This window comes from Nyctereutes procyonoides, unplaced genomic scaffold (genome assembly GCF_905146905.1).
Source record: "Nyctereutes procyonoides isolate TBG_1078 unplaced genomic scaffold, NYPRO_anot_genome, whole genome shotgun sequence".
In the NCBI taxonomy this organism is placed as follows: domain Eukaryota; kingdom Metazoa; phylum Chordata; class Mammalia; order Carnivora; family Canidae; genus Nyctereutes; species Nyctereutes procyonoides.
The window spans coordinates 13,182,837-13,209,140 of NW_026575082.1; the positions used below are offsets into that span (position 1 = coordinate 13,182,837).

The 26,304-nt window shown below is 42.7% G+C and overlaps 1 protein-coding gene across 1 annotated transcript; it reads right to left on the bottom strand.

Moving 5' to 3' along the window:
• Nucleotides 1–433: 433 nt before the first annotated feature.
• On the bottom strand, nt 434–25,535 carry LOC129514520 (serpin B5). Its single transcript, XM_055333137.1, has 7 exons — nt 25,420–25,535; nt 17,155–17,329; nt 13,910–14,047; nt 10,992–11,109; nt 8,459–8,601; nt 5,419–5,586; nt 434–2,309 (listed from the first exon to the last, which is right to left on the bottom strand). The coding sequence occupies exons 2-7, from the start codon at nt 17,320–17,322 to the stop codon at nt 1,917–1,919; spliced, it is 1,128 nt and encodes a 375-aa protein (XP_055189112.1). The 5' UTR covers nt 17,323–17,329; nt 25,420–25,535; the 3' UTR covers nt 434–1,916.
• Nucleotides 25,536–26,304: the final 769 nt, after the last annotated feature.

Consider the following 26,304-nt stretch of genomic DNA (forward strand, 5'->3'; position numbering starts at 1 on the left):
AAATGGTTGTTTTCTTTTTGGTCGGTTGGCGAGCATTTGTCACTTTTTGTGCTCAACGATGATCACAACTGGGGACACACTCTATTCGAGCACAGCAGCTGGACAGGAAAAAGCATGCTGAATATTAGGTCCAGGGATATCATAACTGATTTTTTAAAAAACCTACATTGAGGAAAATGTACTTACAAATATTTTGAGCATATGCAGCTTACTTAATAAAATTAGATTTTGAGGCTGGGCCTGAACTTTTCCACTGGATAAAAGTTCTATGTCCTCCTGCCAGGCCTCTCGTTTCATTGCGTACTTTGGCATAAGTGGTAAGTCATCCCAGCACCCTCTGGTCCTCTCCCATAGCATGAAAGGGAATGTGGGGAGGGGGGGAAGCCAGCCCAGTGGGCAGGAAGAAAGGAAGACAAGGGAATAAGGACAGTAATTATTCTTACTCCTTTTTATTTTCCATCAGTCACCTCAAAAAGCATCTACATACAGGAATGTTTTTCTAAATGATGGCTTGGTTTCCATTTCAAAATAGCAAATCTGGTGTCAGGAAAAACATAAGACATGTAGCTTGATAATATTTTATTGTCAGGAGCATAAAAGAAATTCAGTATTGAACCTTCGGAGCAAGAAAAGAATCGAACCTATTTACAATGAGTGCCAGAGAAGACGTAGGCGAAATCTTCAGCACATGTGTTCTTTTGGTAGTGAATGAACCTGTGTACTTGCAGCATAGAGAACGTAACAGACCAGCTTCACAAATGACTACAAATGTAAGTTCCTAACTAGCTATGCACCATAACTAACCCCAAACACACGTGTCAAGGCAGTGAGAAGACTCCAATTGCTGTTGTTCTGTTTTCCAAAGGCACGATTAGCTCCTTTCCCCTTCCCACTATCTCATTAGACGAAGGGACAAGTTCCTTCAACACCCAAAACTCTCTTTCATCAGCTACTCTAAACACCCCCTCGTGCTTGAAGTCCCTGATTGTCAGACACCCAAAGCCTTGTTAGACCTGTCAGCCTTCCCTGCCATGCGGTGGCCTGCCACCCACCAAGAGACCAGGTGGATTTTTGGTCTAAAGTGGATTTTTTATAAAACCTAACCTCCCCTCAAGGTGCTGCACTTCAGCTACTATACTGTAATTCCCTTCCAACATTTCAAGAAGTTCTGAAAACAGAAAGATTTTTCATAAGCTGGTGGCACAGTTATTTGGCAGTAAAACCTGACACTTATGGGCTGCTCAGAGTCTTTACCCATTTTGTGTGAATATTCTTTGTTTCCTGGCAGAAATATTAAGGTGTTGGTTTCTAGGGTGCTGTCCCAGACTCTATCAATGAAGTTCCTTCCATAATAGTATGTGCAACATGTTAGCTTTCTAAAATCCCAAAAAGTTAGAGTTGGAAGAAAACACGGGTACCAGAGTTTAAGCAAAAGGAGCTGCAGACCTACAGCAGCCTAAACATGTGCCCAAGTTTCGCTGGAGCCAGGAAAGATTTGTGGATCTCATGTGCCAGTTTCTATAGCCTTTCAGGGAAGTGAGAATGTCTAGAATATTCTGCATCCCAGTGAAGGAAGGCGAAGCTTTAAAATCCTCTAGATCCTCCTTACCAGAATTTTTGTTGTGGAAGACTGCACTCCTGCCCATAACCCTAGATACTTCGGCCAGTAACAGATACATATTTTTCCTCTAAGGTAACTCCTTTCCATTAAAAGAACTGTGTTTTATGTGGGGTTATGGGGGGAGAATAAAAGAAAGGATTGGAATAGAAGGGCTTATTAATGTGAGGGCTACACATGTCAAGTACCAGCTGCTTCCTGATCCAGCAATATGAACAATTTATTGTATTTAGAAAGTGATTCTTTGGATGCAGAGTTTAAAGAAAAGTTAGGTGGGACTTAACCTGGGCTCTGCCACTTAAGGAGAACAGAACTTGCCAAAGAAAATGATGTTTCGCGTTTTGTTGTGCCTGATGATGTAAATAAATGGGTGGTCGGCATTGAATTCATCCTTGTGTTGAAGGATTCGTGATCCTGGCACCTCTATGGAATCCCCACCATCTTCAGTTATCTCTAAGCATACTCTGTGAATAACATTGGAGAGAGCCACTCCCTTGGTCTCTGACATTCCAGAGAAATCAGACGTATTCTCATTAAAGATATTTTTCAGCCCTAGGTTTTCCAGACTAGCTTTGGGATCAATGATCTTTTCCACCTTAAACTTGGGAATGGAGAGTTTGACTTTGGCGTTGGCCATGGTGCTGGGATTGGTCCACTGCAAGAGCGTCTCAGAGTTGAGCTGTTGTTCAACCTGCAGGACCAAAAGGAGAGGAAATTATTTTTGTATTCATAGTAGTAAAAGACCCTGCTTGATTGAAAACAGAAAGTGAGGGGCACCTGGGTGGCTCAGTGGTTGAGCTTTGGCTCAGGTCATGATCCCAGAGTCCTGGGATCAAGTCATACATCGGGCTCCCTGCGGGGAGCCTGCTTCTCCCTCTGCCTGTGTCTCTGCCTCTCTCTGTGTCTCTCATGAATAAATAAATAAAATCTTAAGAAAGAAAGAAAGAAAGAAAGAAAGAAAGAAAGAAAGAAAGAGCCATTGTGAGCCTAGTTTTGAAGCAGTGCAGATGGACCACCGAAAATGGAGTCAGCCCTGCAGTTTGGGTATGTGACTAGTTTCCCTTATCAAAGATGCACCCAGCCCCCCAGCACTGCTCTTCTGCACCCCACCCTCCAACAGTGGTCCGTTCAAACTAAAATGTCTGAGGGCATTTCTTTGAAGCTGTAGAGTAGAAACAAATGCATGGGTGATGATGTTGCATAAGTAATAGAGAAATGAATATAAAATTAGAAGGGTTTTTATACAGACTATTTCTTGAATGTTTATTTTAACTTCTCTACTAGGAGATCCAGAATACTCAAGTCCTTGGCATGGCATCAAAATTAGTAACTCAAATTAAAGCTAAAGTGACTCTTTCTAAAATGAGAACTTGAACTGTCTATGGTCATTTTTGAAGACGAGGGGTGATGAATGCATCCATTTTAGCTGGTGATTTTAGAAATGAGAGATAGGCAATGACGCATAAAATGGTCTAGTCATAAAATTCTTCATTGAGCAAATCTTAGATTGCTCCTTGCCCTGCCAACCTCCCCACTGGCTAGAGGAGAAATGCCTGTAGGACAGAAAATGACTGACTATTACTCTAGTAATTTTAGTATTACTAAATACTAATTACTCTAGTATTACTCTAGTATTACAATACCCTGACTATTACTCTATCATGGGGCATCTCTGCATTGAAGTTACTCACCTGAAACCCATAAAAATTAGTAACATGGCAAGATCACGGACTGGGCACAAGTTTGTTTGTTTTGTTTTCAGTTGAGGAGGGTACCATTGGATTCTCTTGTTCATCTATGGGTAGTTATGTTTTCAGTGACTACAGTTTCATTTACAACAAGTTATTAGGACCAAAAGATTGACATAAGTGACTAGAATTTTGGAGCCAAAAAGTATATTCTCTTGCCCACGTACTATCTGGAAATGATGAGAGGGAAGAAAATTCACCCATAACTCAAAAAGACTACTCAGAGGGGGGAAAAAAAGCTTTTTGCTCCTCCATTATATATGTGTTATGAGTCAAATTGTACACCCCCCCCAAAAAAAAAAAACAAATTCATATATTGAATTCCTAACTCACAGTACCTTAGAATGTGACCTTATGTGGAAACAGGATCCCTATGGCTGTCATTAAAACGCGTTCAATAGGATGAGCCCTAACCTGATATGACCGGCGCCTTTATACAAAGGAAAATTTTGGACACACACACAAAGAAGAGTCATGTGAAGACGGGCTAATATTGAAGTGAAGTATCTACAAGCCAAGGAATGTCAAAGACTGCCAGCTCATCTCCAGAAGCTGGGGAAGAGACATAAAACAGCCTCCCTCACAGCCCTCAGCAGGAACCCATGCTGAGCTCAGATTTCTAGCCTCTGAAACTGTGAGAGAATAAAGTCCTGTTGTTTAAGCCACTGAGTTTGTGGCAGGTCATTATGGCAGCCCCAGGAGACTACCGCTACACATATTCTTGAATTTCCCCGAGGCCCAAGAGATCAGTTTCTTCCATTCTGTACTTTAATCAGAAAAAAACCGGCATGAAGGTGTTTCCCAAAAGGGAGAGTGCAAGGATTGTAAAAGAAAAGAGACCAACACATGGAATAGAGTGAGAAAGAGAAAGAGCAGTGAATAAAAGAGCAATGAAGTTCAGTGACGGATAAAGTTTAACAATCACTAAAGCAACAAGCAGGTCAGAGACTGACTCAGATCTAGACTGTCCCCCGGAAAGTCAAGGGGGAACTGAAGCATGACTGGAAACAAAGCAGGTGACCTCTGGGTCCTTCAAAGAGCCCATCCTTCTCCCTGGCCTAAGGCAGAGGCCCAGGTGAAGGGGAGCTGGGAAGGCTGGGAAGGGAGGGCTGGGGGTAGGGGGGACAAGGGGGGTTAGGTAGGTGTCCAGGGTAGCTGGATGGGGCTGCCAGCATAGAGGGGAAGCTACAGCACCATTCACAAGTAAATGAACCTCTATTTAAACCTTGTGCCTCTAATAACCTACACAAAGGATGAAGCATAATAAAATCTCATATATGTATATGCATTAAAAGAGCTTCTCAGGGGCATCTGGGTGGTTCAGTGGTTGAGTGTCTGTCTGTCTTTGGCTCAAGTCATGATCCCAAGGTCCTAGGACTGAGTCCGAGTCAGGCTCCCCACAGGGAGCCTGCTTCTTCCTCTCTCTGTGTCTCTGCCTCTCTATGTGTTGCTCTCATGAATAAATAAATAAAATCTTTTTTAATTTAAATTTAAATTTGAAAAAATAAATAAAAGAGGTTTTCAAAACCTGTAGAATGTATGACACAAAGAGTCAACCCTAAAGCAAACTGCAGACTCTGAATAATGTGTTGAGAACTGGCTCATCAGTTGTAACAAATACCACACTAACACAAGACACTAATAACAGGTACTGGAGGCTAGATTTAGAACACAGATTCCAACTTCCTGGGCTCAGGTTCCAATTCTACATGCCACTGACAAGTTACATGACCATGGACCAGTCACCCCTCCCCTGCTGTGCCTCAGCATCTTTGGTCAACAATAGCCCAGGGATAGCTTTTGATGCATAGATGAGAAACCAGTGAGCAGGTGCATATGGGGCTTCACAGCTCCCGGCCCATCACAAGTGCCAAGTAAATGTTGACTGTTTTAATATTAAAGACAAAGGGAAAGCACCACAAGACCCTTGGAGATGACAGAGCAAGTGACGTGTAAGGCAGGGAAGTGTCACAGCCACACACAGTGTGGCCCACATGGCTCCATGTCAAGGCAGGTGGAGCCTTCATGTTGAACACTCGCCTCCCTCCTCACCTTCTCCAGGCCTGTGGACTCATCCTCCACATCCTTGGGTAGCAGAATGAGCATGCTCAGGTGCTTATTTTGGAAGGGAAGCTCTATGATCTTACAATTGATACCATCAACGTTGCCCATACAGAACGTGGCCTCCATACTCATCATCTGCACTGGTTTGGTGTCCGTCTGTAAAAGGAGAAATTTGGACCATTTGCTTTTCAAGTGACACAAGCATAAATACACACACACACACACACACACACACACACACACACCAGACATTTGTTCTTGTTATAGTTTCAGACCATTATGGTGCAATCCCTCACCTGGACCCAAACCATCACAGACTAGCCCCTGGAGAGTTAATGACTTTCTTCAAAATGTCATTCACATGCCTAATTTCAGTGTATTTCAGGAATGATACATAATACTGTACTTGCTTATATAAAACATTAAAATAAGACAATATGACTGAAAATACAGGCAAACTTAGACTTCATCTTCATAGGTCTCATCATTACAAGCTCTATAAATCATTCCTGGTGGAGCTGACTTGAAAGTAAGTTCTAGTGCCAACCATGAATCTACTTACGCAGCTCTTCCTACTAGAATCCCTAATAGAGAAAACTCAGCAGATAGCAGGACGACCATCACATTTGTTTTGTCCCCTGGTCCCCTTTGGTTTTATTACCCTCTTTCTGTACAACTGCCCACGCTGATCTGAGCAGATGCCTGTGATCCCGGATCCTGAGATCGAGTTCTGCCATCAGGCTCCCCACAGGGAGCCTGCTTCTCCCTCTGCCTGTGTCTCTGCCTCTGTCTCTGTGTCTCTCATGAATACATAAATAAAATCTTAAAAAAAAAAGAACCTTGGGTTTTAGCCTCAGATATGACATAAACAGATGCTGTGATCTTGCTTGTGAAGTCACTTCACATCTCTGGGCCTCAGCTTCCCTGTCAGTAAAATGAGGGAATAGGACATATCCGAATGATCATTACTTCTGGGAAAGAAGAGAGGACATGGGAGGGGGCTTCACAGGGCAAGTGCATCTGTTGCTATATTTTTTCTCTAAAATATCTGAAATAAGCAAGGCAAAAATCTAAAGATTCACAAAGCTGGTTGTTGGGTACATTGCTGTGTGTTTTATTATTTTCTATAATTCTCTGCTTGAATTATTTCATAATTTTTAAATGGGAATATTAAGTTACAGAATTCTCTCTAAGTCCCTTCCAGCTCCAACCCATTCCATAACTCTCAAAAAAGGCCTTTAGGGACGCCTCGGTGGTTCAGCAGTTGAGCATCTGCCTTTGGCTCAGGGCGTGATCCTGGATCCTGAGATCGAGTTCTGCATCGGGCTCCCTCTGAGAAGCCTGCTTTTCCCTCTGCCTATGTCTCTGCCTCTCTCTGTGTGTCTCTCATCAATAAGTAAATATTTTTTAAAAGGGGGGGCTTTAGAGCCCAGGCTTTTCTCTCCAGGCCTTTCCTTCTTTCTGTCCCCATTAATATCTGACTTTGTGTCTCTGCTACAGAGAAGTCTGATTTTCTGAAGGAAAATCAATTCATACTAAAGAGTAAGAGACTGATAGTAATTTAGTGTAACTTCTTATTTCGATCTATACCTCCTATAGGATATTTGCCTGTTAAGTGAATCTCTTTTAGGGGAAATTTCAAACTTCTTATCAGGCCTAGGGGAGAATATTGCAATAAAACTTTTATCTGGGATCTTCAAATGAAGATTCCCCAACACCTCTTTCAAGCAGAGCTAGACCATATTTTACTTTGTGTAATACTTCTATTTCAATACATGTTACATAGTTAGAATATTTACTTATGTGACTGTCTTCCCACCCCCCGGCCCCTGCCCAACTAGACTATAGTCAAAGCAGAAACCATGTTTTATTTTCTTGGTATATCCCAGCACGTAGTAGTTGTTCACCAAATATTTGGTCGATAAATAGTTGAAGATTTAATTCTATGTACAACCAAAAACAGAACTGTGGTAGAAAAACATACTGCTTTTGAAATTAACTGCTAATTTTTCCATTTATTTCTCTTTAAGTAGATATAGATTTGTCTAAAAATCTCCATCAATTAGCCTGCTAGTCATATGAATTTGCATACTGTTGTGGCCACCAAACACCATCATCTATTTCACTTATCAGCACTAAATATGGACACAATAATCCCATTTTCTGAAACATAAATTGAGAGACCTATCTTCTGAGCCCAGGACTAAGTAAAGACTATTCCAAGAAATGCGTGTGTGTGTGTGTGTGTGTGTGTGTGTATTCACCTTGTCTGAATAGGCACTATACTAAACTTTTAATAACACAACTTCACCAATTTAGCCTACCTTAAAGGAGACACCAGGGAACCTGTGGGGAGTGGGGGGAAGGTTTAGTAACCTCACTGGAAGAGTTCAAGGGCTACAAAAGCAATGCAAAAGAAATAAAGTCTGCATCCAAAAGGAAGGCATATCCCACGCAGCCTTGAGCAGCAGTGTTTTACCACTTGGTCAGAGAAAACACTGAACCATCAATGACACTTCAAATCCTTATTAATTCTCTTCCTAGAGTCTGAGTCTCCAGGATGTGACATGAGCCAGCTTTATGGCTGAATAACGATAAAGGAAGAGCACACATTCGTCCTCCCTTCCACCCATTCGCACTTTCCTAAATGCAGACACTACACATCTGGGGAGGTGGGCGCCAAAGCCCCCAGTGCACTTGCTGGCTGTTCCCCGGACCACGTTTGGGGCTGGCCCAGCCACCCCTGGGGGAGAGCCACCATCCGCAACATATTTTGGGTTTTGCCAGCCTCCCCAGGGGGGACAGCCAACCCCCAGCAAAACAGTCTAAATGTTCTGGAGAAGAGTGAGAGTCTCTGGATTCTGGTTCTTTGTCTAGAATCCACCTCCCAGCTGTGAGTCCCAGGAAAGGCACAGCTGCTCCTGTGCCTCAATTTTCCTCACCGGAGTGAATCCCTATGGTCCTGTGAGTTGCTAGAATTTGTCACATCTCGGGTTGGGAGCCTCCGACGCGCTGCCCACCCACATACCTTGTTGATCCTGAACGGGCATTCTTTGGTTTCGGATTCAGGAAATTTCTTCATCCACTTCCCAACGAAGTAGGCAGCATTCACCACGAGGATCTTTGTCTGTTCGCTGACACTGTTGTCGGCCAAGATGTTTTCAAAGCGGCCTGCAAACAGTTGTGGGAAAGCACAGATTGCAGGTTATTCTTCCAAGCTACACCTGGCATCCACACACACGTCTGCACTCGGGTAGTTGTCATGGCGCGTGGTTCCGCAGGCCGGCAGCCTCATTCCAGAAGGGGTCCCCTCTCTCTCCTTGCACCTTGTCCCCAGAACACTTACCAGAGCCCTAACCAGGAGGCAGTAGAGGGGAAGACAAGGAAAAGAAAGGAAGAACAGCCAGAGGAAAAGCAGGAGCTACCGCTTCCGAATGCCCATCCTGTGCTGGATGTTTCCTATGCACGATTTCACCGACTTGTCCCCATTTTACAGATGAGGAAGCTGAGACTTGGTGGTTAAGTCACGTGCCCAAGGTGACACACGAGCAAGGTCGGATTCAGGATTCAAAGCTGAGTCTTTCCGACTCCACAGCCTGTGCTCTGGAATGAAAATGCACGGGTGCAATTTTAACCTCTTCACGTGCATGACCTCGCAGTACTCCTGCAAGGCCCAGATCATCATCCCCATCTTATACTTCTGGAAACTGGGGCTCAGGGAAGCCGAGCAGCCTTCCGGGCTCACTGGGCTGGAAAAGCACATCTAGACAGGCCTGCCCGGCACTCTTCTCCCTGCAGCTCGGCTCACCCTAGACACAGATGCCTGTCTGAATCAAGGTCAGCGCTGTCACTACTGCAGGGATCCAGTCCGCCACAGCCACAGCAGCTCCCTGCTGATAATGCCTTCATAAAACGCGTGAATAGCACGGACATTTTTTCTGAGAGATGTTCAATTACCTAAAACCTTGGGATCTTCACACTGTGGCTCAAGGTCACTTCGTGGACCTGTGACATGTGCGTGCAGGGCTCTGTTCTGGTCTCATGCTCCTCTGTCACCTGAAAATCCTTAATACATTTTTAATAAGAGTCCCTGCATTTGCATTTTGCACCAAGCTTGTGTAACCAGTCCTGCCAATGGTACATGACGTGTTGAATACATAATCATGTTAAGGAAGGAACGTGAAGACCAGAGAAGTATGGGAAATGGTAGGTGATTCTTTTTTTCATGAAGTGACCTTCTCCAGTGAAATCTTAAATGTATAAAGATTTTTTTTAAGCCCTTATAGAAAAAATACCATTATCTGGCAATTCTAGAAGCAAAACTGTTACACAGTAATTCAAACAGCAACTGCTTTTTGCTTATAAATTTTTAAACTGTGCTTACCCCGGTGTTACTTATACCAGTTTTCTCTTTACATAGGAAGGCAAAGAAGCATCATTTCAATAACATATATATATATATATATATATATATACATTCGCATGCATGCCTGCATAGCCGTGGCTACCGCACACTATCTTGGTTATCATATATTATTTGTTACCCTATATATCTAACTCGATCTTCACAACAACCATGTAAAAATTAATCAGGCCCCATTTTACAGTTCAGTAAACTGAGGTTCTTTACCCAAGTGACTCAGTTCAAAGTGGCAGCATTCGGATTCAAATCCAGGTCTTAAATGACTCCAACACCAAATTCTGTCCATGGCCTCACTCTGCAGCTGCCGTGTGGACTGTCATTCCTAAGTTAGCACCGCAACAGGACCCCTCCAGCCATGCCCACAGGAAGCAAGTCCCCCCTGCCCCAGAAGTGTGTCCCTCCCCAGATGGCAGTAGCAGAACCTGAAAGGTCCATCTGTGCAATCACTCCTTCACATTTAGGTTCTGTATCCCAAGGAGTCCTGGGGGGAGGGAGACCCCGATAGGCCCTCAGCACTCAGACTCATCTTAGCTGCAATTCCTTTCTAGCAAGGAGGACAACTCCCAGAGAACTTTAATGGAAGGGGGATGGGCAGGAGAGGAGCCCTGAGCCAGGGGCAGGTCCAGGCAGCTGCAGCAGGAGAAGCCCCTGGACTAACAGAGAGCAGACTGGAGGGGGAGTGGGAGATCTGAGCACAAATTTCCCCCTCTGCTTTATTTGGGTTTTTATGTATACATGTTGGATTGCCTAGGAGCTTTTGTCCTTTTTTCCTTAATACATTTGTAGAATTGTTGAGCCAAAGGTGGCCTTAGGGATCAAGTTAAAGCCCTAGCCCTTTTTTCCAGATTGAGAAACCGGCCAGTGACTTGGACTTGCCCAAAACCACGCAGGGCCTGTGGGAGCTGGTGGCTGGCTGGAGAGCACAGCCAGGTGGACCAACACTGAAGCACCAGGAATTCCTGCCAAGGGCAAGATGATGTAGGACATGCCTAGGAATCCTTGTGGTTGAAATGGCTGGCAGGGCAAGAATTTCGCCTGACTACGGAAAAACATCCGAGGAAGCCTCCAGGTGTTCAATTTTATGCTTTGCAGAAAGATTCATGACAAGACAGGGTCCAAGTAAGGAAAGGATACTTGCCATCCGTGAGATCCTTGATTGACTGGTTTATCTGACCTTTTGTCTCTTCCAATTTATCTTTGAAGTCAACGGTTTCCATTTCCTTGGCATAGGGTCTCTTCGTAGAGCTGATGAACTCCTGAAAAACATCCAGCTCATAAAATCACAAAGTACCTAAAGTCCATGGTCAAGTCATTGCATCCTTCTGTGATTCTAAGTAAAGGATTTGTAAACATCAAGATCAGTGAATACCCCTTCAGAATCTGTATCACTGTACAAATGGGAACTTTCTGTGGAAATCAATGAATGTTCCTCGTATAATTTGGTTCGCTTCTTCAATTCTAGAAGCAAAACTTCCTCCATCAATGTAGTAGCAGCTTTCAGGGAGGGAAAAGGAACACTACACTAAACGTACATAAAAATTTATAACGCAAATTCCAACTTAGAAACATTAAAATGTACATTTTATATATATCTGAGAAGAGAAGAAATGTACAGAAAAGAGAACTCTGTGAATGGAAAACTCCTATCCTCACTGAAATTAATAGACTGTAGAGATTCTTGCTACAAAAAGTATGGTCCAAGGACCAAGAGATCAAGAGCTACAGCATCCCCTGGGATCTAATTAGAAATGCAGACTCTCAGGCCCCATCCCAGACCTACTGAATCAGAATGTGCATTTCAACAAGATTCTCAGGTGATTCTTCTCACATTTAACTTTGAAACACCGTCCTGTAGAGAACACAGCAGTGATTCTATCACAGGCCTGCTGGAAACACAAAACCCCAAAACTCATCCCTATTGATCTTTTCAAGTGATCTGAGGCAGAATTTGCACTTTTAACAAACACCCACGTAGTTCTGATCAGGTGGCACCCCTCTGATCACACTTGTTTCTTCTATTACCAGTAAATTTGCAACTGATATACACCCAGCAGGGGGAAATGGAAAGCAGTCATTTAAAAAATTTCTTTCCAGGCACCATGGTGCCTCAGTTTATTAAACATCTGACTCTCAATTTCTGCTCAGGTCATGATCTTAGGGTCATGAGATCAAGCTCTGCGTTGGGCTCCATGCTTAGCTCAGAGTGTGCTTGTCTCTCTCCCTTTGTTCCTCCTCCTGCTCTCTCTCTTTCTAAAAATAAATAAATAAAATCTTTAATACGTAAATAAGTAGCCTTTAAAAACTTTATTTCAATTACAAGTTTGGTTGAAATAATTCAAAATGTAGAATGGAAGTTCAACCCAATGAAATATATCTGATTGAATGTCCTAAGCACAGGGGCTTCCTTGAATTCCTTCGAAGCAGCTACAGCCTTAGCTGGTTCACTTCTGTTAACAGCAACCCCACCTTGGGACTGAGTATTGCCATCACCTGAGAGAGCTGGGGCCACGGAGAAGATCAGAACCTCAGCAACATAAAGGGCCTTCCCATCCTCACGGCTAGCAATACAATGTATTAAGCATCTCCTAAGGACCACCTAGAGAATTTTTAAAATGTTTCCATACTCAAACCCCAACTCACAACTCCATATTTTTTTTTAATTCCCCAGGTAATTGTTGGCAGAAAAGAAGACTGTATGTATGTCTTCACACAATAAGAATAAAGTCACAATAATACCTAGTAACTCATGACCTCAAAGATCCTGACCAGAAAAACAAACAGCTACAAGAGAAAGTAGTAAAACTATGATAAAATATTTAACTGGCAGTCTCCCTATCAGATGCGGAAAGCTTGAAACTTTGACCCTGCAAACACAAACAGAATCAACTCTGTATCAGTAACGTAGAGAAAGAACCTCTATGTAGTAGTCTAGGAGGCTGGCTATGTGTTTCAAATACAGATTGTAAAAATATTATGATATCCTCTGGGGTCAAATGTCAGGAAATTACAGTGTACTTTATATATGATTCCTTCAAGAAACAGCTGAAATTAAATGCCGAGAGCTACCGTGGATAGATGCCCACATGACCAGCCCTGGAAAGCAAACAAAACCAATTTGTGACTGATTCGAGCAATTGCTATTTTTCTTATTGATTTTTGAGAACCATCAAGAGAACATGGTGCACGTGAACAAATGCGGTGGAGAACTTAAAAGGTTGACCCAGGCCATTTGCCCCGCTGTTTAAGGAGAAAGAGGTTTAAGTCATGAGCTGTCTTGCATCTGTGGAGATACATTTACTAGAGACTTAGTACTCCCATTCTCTACTCCCCTCTGAGGAAGCTAGGAGGAAGAGTGAGATTTAGGCATGTTTGAGAGGAATGAGGGAAACCCACTGCTCCTCTGTATTTTGAGCCGTGATGTGACTGCGAAGTGATTCTAGCTAGATGTGATTCCCACTATCTTCACCCTCTCTCCTTAGAGGCTGCTTCTAGGCAACCAACTTGAGCAACAGAAACCTGAAAAAGGTGGGACCTGCAGGGAACCCCTCCTTCCTGGATAAATACAAACAGGCCCATTAGGCGACACTCTGCAAGATATCCACAAGCCCTAGGCAACCCATGGGTTACTTACACCCAGACATAGGTACCAAGACAGGAAGATTCTATAGGTTCCATACCTCCTCAGCCTGCCCACCACTGCCTCATGGTGCAGTCTCTCCCTTGCTGTCCTGCCTGCCACTCCCTTGAGGTGTGTGCAATAAACCTCTACCTCCTTTGTGCTGCCTTGGGTGAATTCTTTCACCACCAAAGCCACCAGCCTCCACCAGATCGAGTCGCCCGTATTTGGTGCTCCCCCTCCCATCTGATTGAGAGACCACACACACACACACACACACACACACACACACACACATTCACTACTAGGACTGGCTTATTTTGATAAGCCTGAAATCCTAAATGAGCATCCTAGAAGTGAATTTCACTGACAACAATATTGTAGGTCTAACCACCTCTGATAAAAGAGTGGAATTGGGCTAATTGCTTGAACCCACTTACTGTGGAAGGATTCAGAGATTTGTCCACGTAGAGCCGTTTGATTAGTTTCAGCGAGTAAAAGGAACTGAGTTTGTTTACATCCGATGTCACTGTTTGAAATCCAAAGGGTACATCTTTGATATTTTCAAAATGAAGGACCTGTGAGGAGAAAAATAATCCATTACCCAGGAAGCATTGCCTCTTCCTGTTGCAGTGGATATAGGACAATGGTCAGCCGCCTGGAGGGATCAGTACCTCTCTGCTCAATTGTCCCCATAAAGGAAGGCTTTACAACCTGAGTATTATTGACATTTTGGGCTAGATAGTTCTTCTTGGCGGGGAGGGTGGTTGAGGGGGTGCTGTCCTGGATATTATAGAATGCTGAGCAGCATCCCTGGACGACTAGGTGCCAGTAGCACTCCTTCCTTCATTTGTGACAATCAAAAACATCTCCAGGCATCGCCAAATGTCCCTGGGACAGGAGGGAGCTGAACCGTCCCTAGTTGAGAAACAGTGCCATAATGATAGTCTTCTCTTTATTCAACTATGGGGATATGGTGCCCATTCTTCAAAATGATGCCTCTAATGCTCATAACAGAAAGCTTTCTGAACTTGGGTAAGAGCAAAGCTGGGTTATAATTTCTATCCAATTGAGACACAAGAAGAGAGAGACTAATACCAAGAGATACCATCATTAGACAGGTATCAGATTCAGGGAGACAGGTGTCTCTAGCCAGGGTCTTCAGTCCCTTCAGTCAGTCTAACCGAACATGCTGGTGCATCACTGATGGTAGGCAGCTACCATACATGGTTGGCTGCCCTCAGGGGCTTCCGTCAGACAGCCCTGCCCTGGAATCTCAGCCTGTGCTCACTAGAAATATAATCTTGCCCAGCTTTTCAGAGCTTCACTTTCTCATCTGTAAAATTGACTGAGAATACCTACTTTTCTGAGTTGGTATGACCATTACAGACATTGTATGTAAAACACCTAAAACATCATATAGATTCAAAAATGTTACTAATTATTCTGATCATAATGGAGCTCAGTGGTTTGAGCATCTGTCTTCCCCTCAGGTCATGATCTCAGCATCCTGGGATCGGGCTCCTGGCTCAGGGGGAAGTCTGCTTCTCCCTCTTCTTCTTCCCCTCCTCCAGCTCATGTTTTTCTCTCGAATAAATAAATAAATAAATCTTTAAAAACTTTAATTATTATTATTTTGCTTGTAATATTCTAAGTCACTTAAAACTAGGATGCTATCTTCTGGAAGGCTTGAATTCTTCTCTTTTGTTCCTAACTTTTCTTTTGTTCCAACCAATAGCCCATCAGCTCCTCTGCTTCATAGTATTCCAAAACGTGATGTCAGTGTAAGGTGATCCTCCCCTCACTACTAACTCATAATAATGGTCCTGATTGCCCCACCTCAGGTAATGTCACTAAATGGGCACATTATGCCAGTGACTCACAAAGCCTCAGTACTGCCCAGTTGAACTGGCTGGTCCAAGGCAGTACATAACTCTCAGGCCTAATGACAAGTAAAAAGACCAGAAAATTAAAGAACCCAGGTAACCACTACCAGGAAAACATTTGCAGGAGCTGAAAAGAGCTTTATTATTATTCATGAGAACAGACCCACTACTGGGAGGTTCTCTTTATCATTCCTTCTCTGATGGGAGATAAGAAAGGAAAAAGGAAAAATGGGGTAGGGATGGAGGGGTGGGGGAGTCAGGAATGAGGGGTGCATGAGAAGAGACAGCTCTTCTGCCCACAACTCAGTTTTGAGTGTAAGTTCTTCATCCTGACCCAAATAATATTTTGTGGGTCATACTTTCTGGAGATTCATATATATAAGAAGATGTTCCTTTTAAAAAAAAAAAAAGATTTATTTATTTATTTATGAGAGAGAGAGAGAGAGAGAGGCAGAGACACAGGAGGAGGGAGAAGCAGGCTCCATGCCGGGAGCCCCATGTGGGACTCGATTCTGGAGTCCCGGGAGAAAATCGCACCCTGGGCCAAAGGCAGGCACTAAACCGCTGAGCCACCCAGGGATCCCCGAAGATGTTCCTTTTTTAAGTGCTTGTGAGTTAATAGGAAAAAAATCTGTTGAACCTAAAATGATTAACATAAGAATAATACTGGAATGGAATTAGAAGCACATCCACCCAGTATCTAAGAGGGGAAGATGAGTAAAGGAAAAAATTTCCAGGCATTAAATACATAATTCATGGGAATGTAATATACAGCAGTGTGACTGTAGTTAATAATACTATATTGTATATTTGAAAGTTGCCAAGAGAGTAGATCTCAAAAGTTCTCATTGAAGAAAAAAAATTTTGTTACAAGGTGCAGATAGACGTTAACTCGACTCACTGCGGTGATCATTTCACAATATATGCAGATATCAAATCATTATATTGTACACCTAAAACTAATGTTATATGTCAACTATATCACAATGAAAAAAATGAAAAACCAAAATAAAGGTAAATGACTACTTAAAATGTACTAATCTGGAAGATCACCTCATTTGAGGGTCTAAGGATTTTACAAACCTAGATAATCAACCATACCCAAAAACAGAAACTCTAAAAAAAAAAAAAAATACACAGGCACACACATGTACAGTCACATATGCATACAACTATATACTATGGGGTAGGAGGTGACATCATTTTAATCCAATCTTCTCAAATGGGATACTCAAGCCCCAGGGAGTATTCTGAAACATAAGAAAGCACAATCATCTTCTTATTCATCCCTGTTATTTGAAGGTAGAAAATTTAAAATGTTATTTCTGTATCAACATATAAGCACAGATCTATTTAATATGAATATATTAATATAGGGTGGAATGTACTATAGAGTAGAATGCAGTTGAGCCTACATCTTAAAATAAAGCATGATGCTGTAAATAAATTTCATGCATAAAACAAGGGGTATCTGCAGTGGCACATTTAACAAACACCATCTTGATTGATCCTTATAATGTAACAGGTAGACTTGCCGAAGGCCATCTGTTAGTATAGATATTGTGATTCCCTAGCCGGTCCCAGGTTCTCCATCACAACGTGCTACTTGTAAATGTGGGTTGCAGGACCGATTAATGAACTTTCACATTTAAAAATTGATTAAGAGGGTGCTAGCAATGGGACAACTCTCAATCCTGAGTAATTTTCTCCAAGAGACTCCATTCACTTTCCCTAGGCATTGCCCACATGTTCTAATAACCCTTTTTGTACTCAAAGCAGAAACAAAGTATGGAGCTTACCTGTCCAATTTCATTTGCTGTGTCACCTTTGGCACCTACTTGAGCAAGTGACAGAGAGGTGGAGAGACAGATTGGAGAGAAGAGGACATTGCCCGCTGGCTCCTTTTCACACAGTTGTTTGAAAAGGTCAACTGCAAAAGCTGAATTTGCCAATCGTAGAGCATCCATTGTGGGCCTGGAGCAAAGGACAAGGATGAAGTTATTTCTAAAGTGTCTTTAAGGGGCACCTGGGTGCTCAGCCGGTTGAGCATCTGCCTTCGGCTCAGGTCACAATCCCAGGGTCCCAGGATCGAGTCCCACGTTGGGCTCCCTGCTTCTCCCTTTCCCTCCTTTCCCTCTGTCCCTCCCTCTCCTGCCCCTCATGTTCTCTTTCTCATGCACACTCTCTCTCTTTCTCAATTAAATAAATAAAATATTTAAAGCATCTTTAAGGTGTTCTCAATTACATTCTGCCAATGCAACAAGAATTCTCACAAAATGATGGTGTTGGGTAGAAGAAGGAACTTTCAATAAATGCAAGTTTAAAAGCCAATGGGAAAATGTCCTAAGAGCTGAATGGTCCAGTATGTGAGATCCTCTGTGTGTACTGCTCTGCCCGGAATTTCCAAATTCAGGCCTATTCAGCCACAAAGGCCATTGTCAGGATCCTGGTATTCATGCCTCTTTCTCAACAAGTGGACCAAACAGTTGACAACACTGATCAAAATCCATTGGTTTTCTTTACCAATTTTGTGTCAATTAAGATTTAGGTTAAGCCATATAAAATTGACATTTTTGCAGATAAAAAACAGTCAAATCACAGCAGTTCTGCATGGTTCAACTTAATATTCAGTAAGTATCATGGTAACTTGAACTTTCTAATATTTAATAAATAATATTTAGTAAGTTCAAGGATATGCTGAAGTCCCACTTCCTGGGTACCCGTGAATGAGATCTTATTTGGAAATAGGATCTTTGCAGATTTAATCAAGTTAGGGTCATTAGGGTGGCCCTAATCCAATATGACCGAAGTCCTTGTAAGAACAGGAGAAAAGACACAGCAAGAGACCTGTGCAAAAGGAAGATGGTGTGAAGACACACAGGGAGAAGACCACGTGACAGCGGAGGCGGAGATCGAAGTGATGCTTCTACGAGCCAAGGAACCCCAAGGATCACTGGCAACATCAGAAACTAAGAGAAAAGCATGGGACAAACTCTCTCCTATGGCTCGCAGAGAGAGCAGGACCCTGCCAGCTTCTTGATTTCAGATTTCTGGTCTCAAAACTGTGGCAAAACACATTTCTGTCATTTTAAGCCACACAATCTATGGCACTTTGTTACAGCAGCCCCAGGAGATCAGTACAAGTAGTAATGTCTTCGTAGGGCACCTAGCACATAGTAATATTTAACAAGTAGAGCTGTTATTTTTTTTGTTGTTAGTACATACCTACCATGTGGAAGACACGACCCAAAGTATTAGAAGTATCAACTGAGTCCCTCCTCCTCTGAGTCTGCAATCTCTCTGGACAGATACAGAGACAAATAAGTAGAATGTGGGGCTGCCTATGCCATGTGAGCAGTGCAACAAGTAACATAGGAGGTAAAGAAAAGAGAGGAGGTGGGTTCGGCTAAAAATATGGAGAAAACAGTGACCAGGTGCCTAGTCTTGTCTCAGGACTCTTATTCTGATGCAGGATCTCTAAGTGGTGTCCAGAGACCCCTGGCAGCCCCTGAGACCCTGTCAGTGGGTCCATTTTCAGGGGCACCTGGCTGGTTCAGTCTCATGGTGGAGCATGCGACTCTTGACCCCAGGGGTTGTGAGTTCGAGCCCCTTGTTGGGCACAAGGATTCAATAATTTTTTCTTAATTTTCATAATAACATATAAACATTGTTTGTCTTTTCATTTTCAATCTCTCACAAATATGCAACAGAGTTTTCCAGAGGCTGTTTGGTGTGTCTTCTCTTAAACCAAATATTAAAGAGATTTGAAGAAATGAAAAAACAATGTACTCTTCTTTACTGCACTTTTTTCCTTTATAAAGTGGTTGTTTTTCATAAAGATACGTGATTCGTGCTAATATACCATGATTACATTATCATCATTTTTAATAAATTAGTAAATATTTCCAAAGCTCTCCAGTTTTAATTTCTAATTTGGGAAATAGTGATAGATATATGCGACATCAAAAAAAGAAAGAGGTAGAAGTCTTTATACTCTGGGAAATGAACTAGGGGTGGTGGAAGGGGAGGAGGGCGGGGGGTGGGGGTGAATGGGTGACGGGCACGGAGGGGGACACTTGACGGGATGAGCACTGGGTGTTATTCTGTATGTTGGTAAATTGAACACCAATAAAAATTAATTTATAAAAAAAAAGAAATAATTCAAATCAAAATCACTTTAGAAGTTGTTTAAAAAAACAAAGTGGAAGGCAATACCAGTCATTCATTTTGATCGCTCATTTTCACTCAATGGACTGTCATATGCAATGTCCTTATCTGATAAAATTTCAATTTAGACAATCCCAGTCTTTCCCTTCATCATCAAGTTCTGGAAAAGAAAGCCTACAGCAGATGATAGTATATTTTCAAGTAAGACCTTGTAGTAGCTTCTCCCACAATCTTTGTATCCGGCCTTAGATACTTCCTAGTCATAAAATGGAAGTAATTTATGTAAGAAACAATAAATACAATGCTTTATTTTTCTTAAAAAAAAAAAAAAAAGAAAGAAAGAGGGATGCCTGGGTGGCTCAGCAGTTGAGCGTCTGCCTTTGGCTCTGTGCATGATCCCAGGATCCGGGATCGAGTCCCACTTCGGGCTCCTCGTGGGGAGCCTGCTTCTCCCTCTACCTGGGTCTCTGCCTCTATCTCTCTCTCTCTCTCTCTCTCTCTCTCTCTCTCTGTGAGTGTGTGTGTCTCTCATGAATAAATAAATAAAATCTTTAAAAGAAAGAAAAGAAAAACAGTTCTTTGGGATCTGCAGTAATTTTTAAGAGTGTTAAGGGGGTCTTAAAATTTAAAAGTTTGAGAATTCTTGTTCTATTGAAAGGTCCACCTCTCTGTCCAATCCAGTAGTGAACGATCAAGCCAGAAGGCACCTGGGTAACTCAAGCAGTCAGGGCATAACCCTTTCTAGAACAGAGCTGAGCTGCATGGACTCTCCAGGCTCTCCCTAAGCCCAGGGTAGAATGTGTCTCAGGGTCATAGAAGGATATTACGAGCCCTGGCTGACTAGTGCACAAGCCAAGGCTTGAAGCATACCCCCAGAGCCATCGGGCACTGTGCAGTCACGCACACAGACACAAAAAGCAAACATGACATTGAAGGACTTTTAGTAGGACATGCTCCCTGGCATCAGACAAGGTATGTCACCACTCAAGACGGAGGGCTTCCTTCCAACAAGACCTAAAGAGCTGTTAGAGTCAATGCATGGATCGCAACTATGTACCTTAACCCCAAAGAGAAATTCAAAATTCAAAGATGCAAGGATAAGAACAAGGAATGTACCCCTGTCCTACAAATATGTTTTCAGAATTCTATCTTTTCTGGGACATGTAGTTTATGTGTAGAATGGATTTAAAAAGATTATAATATATCTTGGAGTCTGTAAAAGCAAATTCATTAGCAAAAAAAAAAAAAAAATGTTTTGTTGACCTGTTCGTGCTCACTGGTCATCTCCAGTGATTTCTTCCTCCTTCGTTTGATGTCCCTGATAAGAACAGTCAAGTGAGCTGAGGTCCATGTTCTCACTGAAAACCTACCACCAGGTAACCTTAAATCTAACACGTCTTTGAGGCCCACCCCCTTCTCCTCTCTCTTCAGAGGTGGGGTCTGTGAGGGATGACCTCGCACTCCCAGGAGAAGCAGCCCAGCATCAGGTGTGCAGAGGGCAATGAGACAGTAAAGGAAATGTACAGGGTGTTTGGACCAGTACATCCACTGGGGTAGATTAAAAGAAACTTCACAAAAGGTTTGGGGAATCTGTGTAACAGACTTTTAGGACAAGAAGTCTGGCTTTCTCCAACAGCAAGTTGAACGTTGATGGTACTAACTTCATCTACAGCTAAAATTCAACATGAGTAATTTCCCCACCAGAGAGAGATGCCCAAATGAGCTATTTCTTCCACAAAAAGAAAAACCTAATCCCAGGTCACTGCGAACTTCTCAAAGCTTTTACAACCTGAGACCTAATCGCATTAATAATAATATGAAAACATACCAACTCTGCTTAAACAGACATCAGTAGTCCTTTTGCAGCATGTATTTCCTACTGTCCCAGAAGAGAAAATAGAATCATTTTGCATAATTGATAACAAGTCTGATTTCTTTTGTGTGTGTAAGGCCTTGGAGTAATCTGCTAAGAGAATTTTGACTGCAAGCACCTGGGAGTGAATCAAACGGTAAGGAAATGTCCATTTTGTTTGAGTGAAGCACCATTCTTTCATGCTTTATGGCATTTGAAGATAAATTTAGTCTAAATGGTTCTATGTGAATACAAGATCGTGGTGGTTGATTACACAATATAATTAACACTGTGTTGCAATTCAAGCCTTAGAGTCAGGTCCCTGTTGAAAAATGCAAATCAGTGCATGTCTATCAGCTGAAGCTTTCACAACAGGGGCAGACCCTCCCTTTTAAGACTGTTCCTTTGCATGAGAATCCTCAGTGCAGGAGTCCAAACAGGTGTGCCTTCTTATCCATGTGCTGACAAGCTCCTTTCTCAAAAAAGTCTCCAAAGTTTGGGAAGGTCATGCAGCTCTCAATATTTGAGGTCCCAGAGACAACAACATTGTTTGATGCTTGATAAAGGAAGCAGAAAATGTCTGTACATGGAAATTGTAGGGACAATCACCAAGTAATCAACCAGATGCTGCATGGTAAATTTGATCATTTGCTTGGTGATTAGTACTAACTGACCTAAAACACTTACAGTCGATCTGGTCTGAGGTGGATCCAAGGGATGACTTTGGCCACAGCCGATTGCCACCTGAGTCTGCTGCCAGACAAAGCATGCAAACAGTTCTCAACAATGTTAGCAATACAAGCCCAGGAAAACACACCAGGTCCTACATGGACAATTTTGGGTCACAAATGCTATAAAAATTATGGGTACAAGAGTAGAGATTAAAAAAAAAAAAAGAGTAGCGATAAGCAAGTTTTACATAATAAACGTACATGTCTAATGACCTGTGCTCAGAGTGCTAACATCACTGCAACTCTTTTGGTTTTGTTACAGAGAGGACTTCTTTCATTTTCATGAAAACCCCATGACAATTATAACAAAGAAAATTTGCATTACAGCCCCAAAATAGAAACCACTATCTCTTTTAGTCACTTAAATCTTTAAAAGGCACTTTTATCTTAACCAGAGAAAAGGGAGATGGAAATTTAAGAATAAATGCAAATGCAACAAATAAAACGTTTCCAGAATTTACTGCCAAGTTGCCTGTTGTGTGCATTGTATCCTAAAATCATAAACCTCTCAAGTGGGACAAGATCTTGGAATGGATCTAGTCTGGCTCCTCCCCTTCGTGTTACAGATGAGGAAAGTAAGGCGGGCAGAGATGAAGTGATTGTCCCAGGCCACCCACACGGAGAGTGAGAGTGGAAAAACCAGACCTTCATTTCCACCAGCTGCCTGCTGGGTACTCCTCACCACACCTCATCACCTTCCCTCTCAGTGATTGGGTCTTGGCTGGCATGTGTTCTCTCAGAAGTCTTCTGAGTTCCAAAAATCCTACATGTCCTGAATTACTCCTTCAGAGATACCAAGAGACTTTGCACATTTTTTTTAATCAACACAAAACTTTTTTCCCCATTTTCCAAGAAGCTCTTGTTTGTTTTCTGCTATTTACATTGCAAACTATTCATCTGATATTTCTTTCACTTAACAAGTGTTAACTGCATCCCTCATGTGTGTCAGGCACTGAGCTAGACATTAAGAAATCACAAGTGAACATGCACATGGTTCTTGCCACTGTGGACCTGTCTGTCATGTGGCATGACACATGTGATAGTGTGATTAGCTTTTGGATGGTGGCACAAGTTACTGTGGGAGCCCTCAGGGGAAGCAGCTCACTCACAGTAAAATCTTAGTGAGGTCCCCCCAAGACAGTAATATCCAAGTAAGTCACATGAAGGAGAAGTTAGCCATGCAAAAATGTGTGCCAGAGAGAATGGACCCAATTCAGAGACTGCAGGTAATCCTGCGATAGAGACACACACACTAGGATGTGAGCAGTGTGAGTGTGCTCACTTCTCTAGACCTATAAGCTGGTTACTGGCTCCTGCATAAAGATTCCTATAGTTTCTAATGCATCTAAGCCAATGGTCCTCAAACTTTTCATCTGTAGACCATTTGAATGAGATAAAGACTTTATGGATAAGTTGACCTATGCCCTTCTTTGCCTGGGACAGTTCTGGCTTATCTGTGTTGTCCTAACATTATTAGCAAGAGTGCTCCTTCCACACTCAAACATGCTGTATTTGAACAAGATAAGTCCACCCCACCTATAGATCCATTCTTCTATGTGCATGTGCATATGCATACGCACATGCACACGTGGGTGCATGGCTACATACATAATTTTTTCATTCCTTAAAAACTATTTTTCACTATGTCATGTTATTGTGGATATCATTAGGTCTAGCTAGCCTCAGTTTACCAATGAAGAAAAATGTGATGGAAAAAAATCTCAAAGTGTTTGGTCTAGCCAATCCCTAGGCAAGGTTTTTATAACTATAATGGAATGCCTAAAAACACTGTCTCTGCTGTCTACACTCATAAAAAGAAAAAGTCAGAGGCAGATTAAGAAAATGGGGATCTTGCAGCTTCTGCAGTGTGAAAAGAATCTCATGAGGATTAAATGAAGTTATGAAATGAGTAGATGTTTGTGCAAAGTGCTTTGTTAGCAGGAGAGGACAACTCAGATATTAGTAATAAGGTCAATTACTTAATTGCTAATGCCAGGGGAGCCTCTGCTGTGCTCAGATACTCTGTTTAAAAGCCTGATCTTCACCACTGAGCCTTCCCATTGCTGCTTAACAGTAAACTAGAGTTGGGCTTGCCGCACCAGAGTAACCGAAATTGCTCAGACTGCATATCTTCAAAGTCAAGCAGAGGGATTGAAGTAGCAGGATTCAAGGCGTTAGGAAGCAAAGAAATAAACCTGCTGAGTCATATGGAGAATCCTTTCTTCAGGCAAGCTTCCATCTCTCCACCCATCAAGGAACCCATCAAACACTTGCACATTTTGATGGGGACTGATGTGTGAGACCTGCTTGATTCTATTCAAAACCCATTTGGTAATGCAAAGGTGAAGAAGTTATTAAGAGTACCTGTGGGGTCGTGGAAAAGTCCACAAGCTGTGAGTCTGAAGGCCTGGATTCTACTTCATCTCCCCACTAATAAGCTATGTGACTGTGGATACCACTTCACCTCTGTGAACCCCCCCCCCATCCACAAAGTGAAGGGCTGAGCCAGAGTGTTGCTAAACCCTCAGCTCTGTGAATCTGTGCCTAATCTGATTACAAGCCAGCAGAACAGCCCAGCCTGTTAAATTGATCTTTAGTATGATACACGTCAATGAAGCCATAAAAACCATAGTGTCTATCAGGAAGAAATTATGAGCCAACCTATTTGAAAGTTGCCCAAGAACACACATTTGAAATATGCAACTTGTTTCAAGTGTCCTGAAACCCAGAAATAGGAAGGGAGGATACTCCTCACTTGGAAGAACATAGTTGCTAGGAAGCGCACACTGACTGGGTACTTAAAAATGCCAAAAAGAAGAACCGTTCCAAAATCAAACTCTGACCCAACCAGGAAGGAGGGCCGGACCCCCAAATGCCTTCAGAGTCTCTCCAGGTTTTCAGTGCCATGCCCTTTCTGAAACTACTGTTACAAAATTCATTCTGAATCCCCACACAGTGCTAAAAAGGTCCTCGGAAAGACTTTGCCCTCCAGAAATCACTGTTGCACAGCCGCCCCCGCCCCCCCCACCACCACCACCCAAACTTCCTAGCCATGTTATTTCTTCATATTCATAGCTCATCTGGCTAAGTGATTTCACTCCCTACATGGCATTCCTGGTTTCCAAAGGACCAAGAGCTCAAAGTGCTGCCCATGTGGGGACGGCAGGCAGCAGCACTACAGCCCACAGCCTATCCCTGATAATAACCATTACGTCAACTTCCTTCACCACCTCAAATCAGCTTAAATCATTATTTTGTTCTAAGAATTTTCCCAGAAGAGAGAATCACCAGCCTTGCTACCACACTTTGCTTACCTGGAGTCACAGTTATCCTGGAAAACGCACAGCAAGGGAAAAAGAAAGTGAGGGCTGTGAAAGGACCTTGATGTAGGAGCAACCCTCTGTGGGGCAGAGGCAGGACTCACTCACCTGAACCGGCACCACTCCCTCTGTGACCACTCCCAGCCTGCCCTCTTGCCGCCCTCCCACTTCTGCTCTCCCAGCTCTTACTCATGCCTCTTGGCAGCTGGTCCATGACTGAAAAAAATGATTCAGGCTGAAGTTGCTGTTGTCTGCACAGCTTCCAAAGGCCTCCAACATGCTCAGGCAAGAAGGGCTGTCGGTGGATCCTGCCTTGGGCTAATACATACATACATACACACATAAGGGCAACCCTGGTAGGCCACGTGGGACCAGAAGATGAAATATGATATGAAATAGAAGGAATATGTGATGGTCCTAATGATTCATACTTCTCAAATAGGGTGGTGCCCCAGAAAGCTCCCTAACCTCCACCTTCCCACGTAAACTGGAATCGCTCATACTGCTAGAATGCCAAAGAGGTACTACCTACTAAACAGAATGGCAATCACAAAAGAAGAGGGAATATAAATGAAATAAATTATGCTTAGCAAAATATGTACTACTGAATTGACAGGACAGAGTGCCTGATGAAGTTCCCAGTGATTAAGATGACACAGCTCTGCTGTTTGTGGAGCCTTGCTCTGTGCAGATTCCAGATTTCCTCCCTCCCTGTGGCTCCTTCATTCGGTGGGACCTACACCCTTCCTACCAAAATTTCTTGGCAAAGTACCCGCAACTGAGCCAATGGCTTCTCTGCTCTGCTTCCTAAGATTCCCTATTGTTCATATACTACACTCTTTCATGATCATCTGTCTATTGCATAGTCTTTCCTATCCA

Bases quoted from the DNA above. Each gene is read 5' to 3' on its own strand.
- LOC129514520 (XM_055333137.1), bottom strand. From the start codon at position 17,322: ATGGATGCTCTACGATTGGCAAATTCAGCTTTTGCAGTTGACCTTTTC. The intron at 11,110-13,909 runs GTAAGTGGGTTC...GATGTTTTTCAG, and splicing joins AATCTCTGAATCCTTCCACA to GAGTTCATCAGCTCTACGAA. The intron at 2,310-5,418 runs GTGAGGAGGGAG...TTGGTCCTGCAG, and splicing joins AGTCCACAGGCCTGGAGAAG to GTTGAACAACAGCTCAACTC.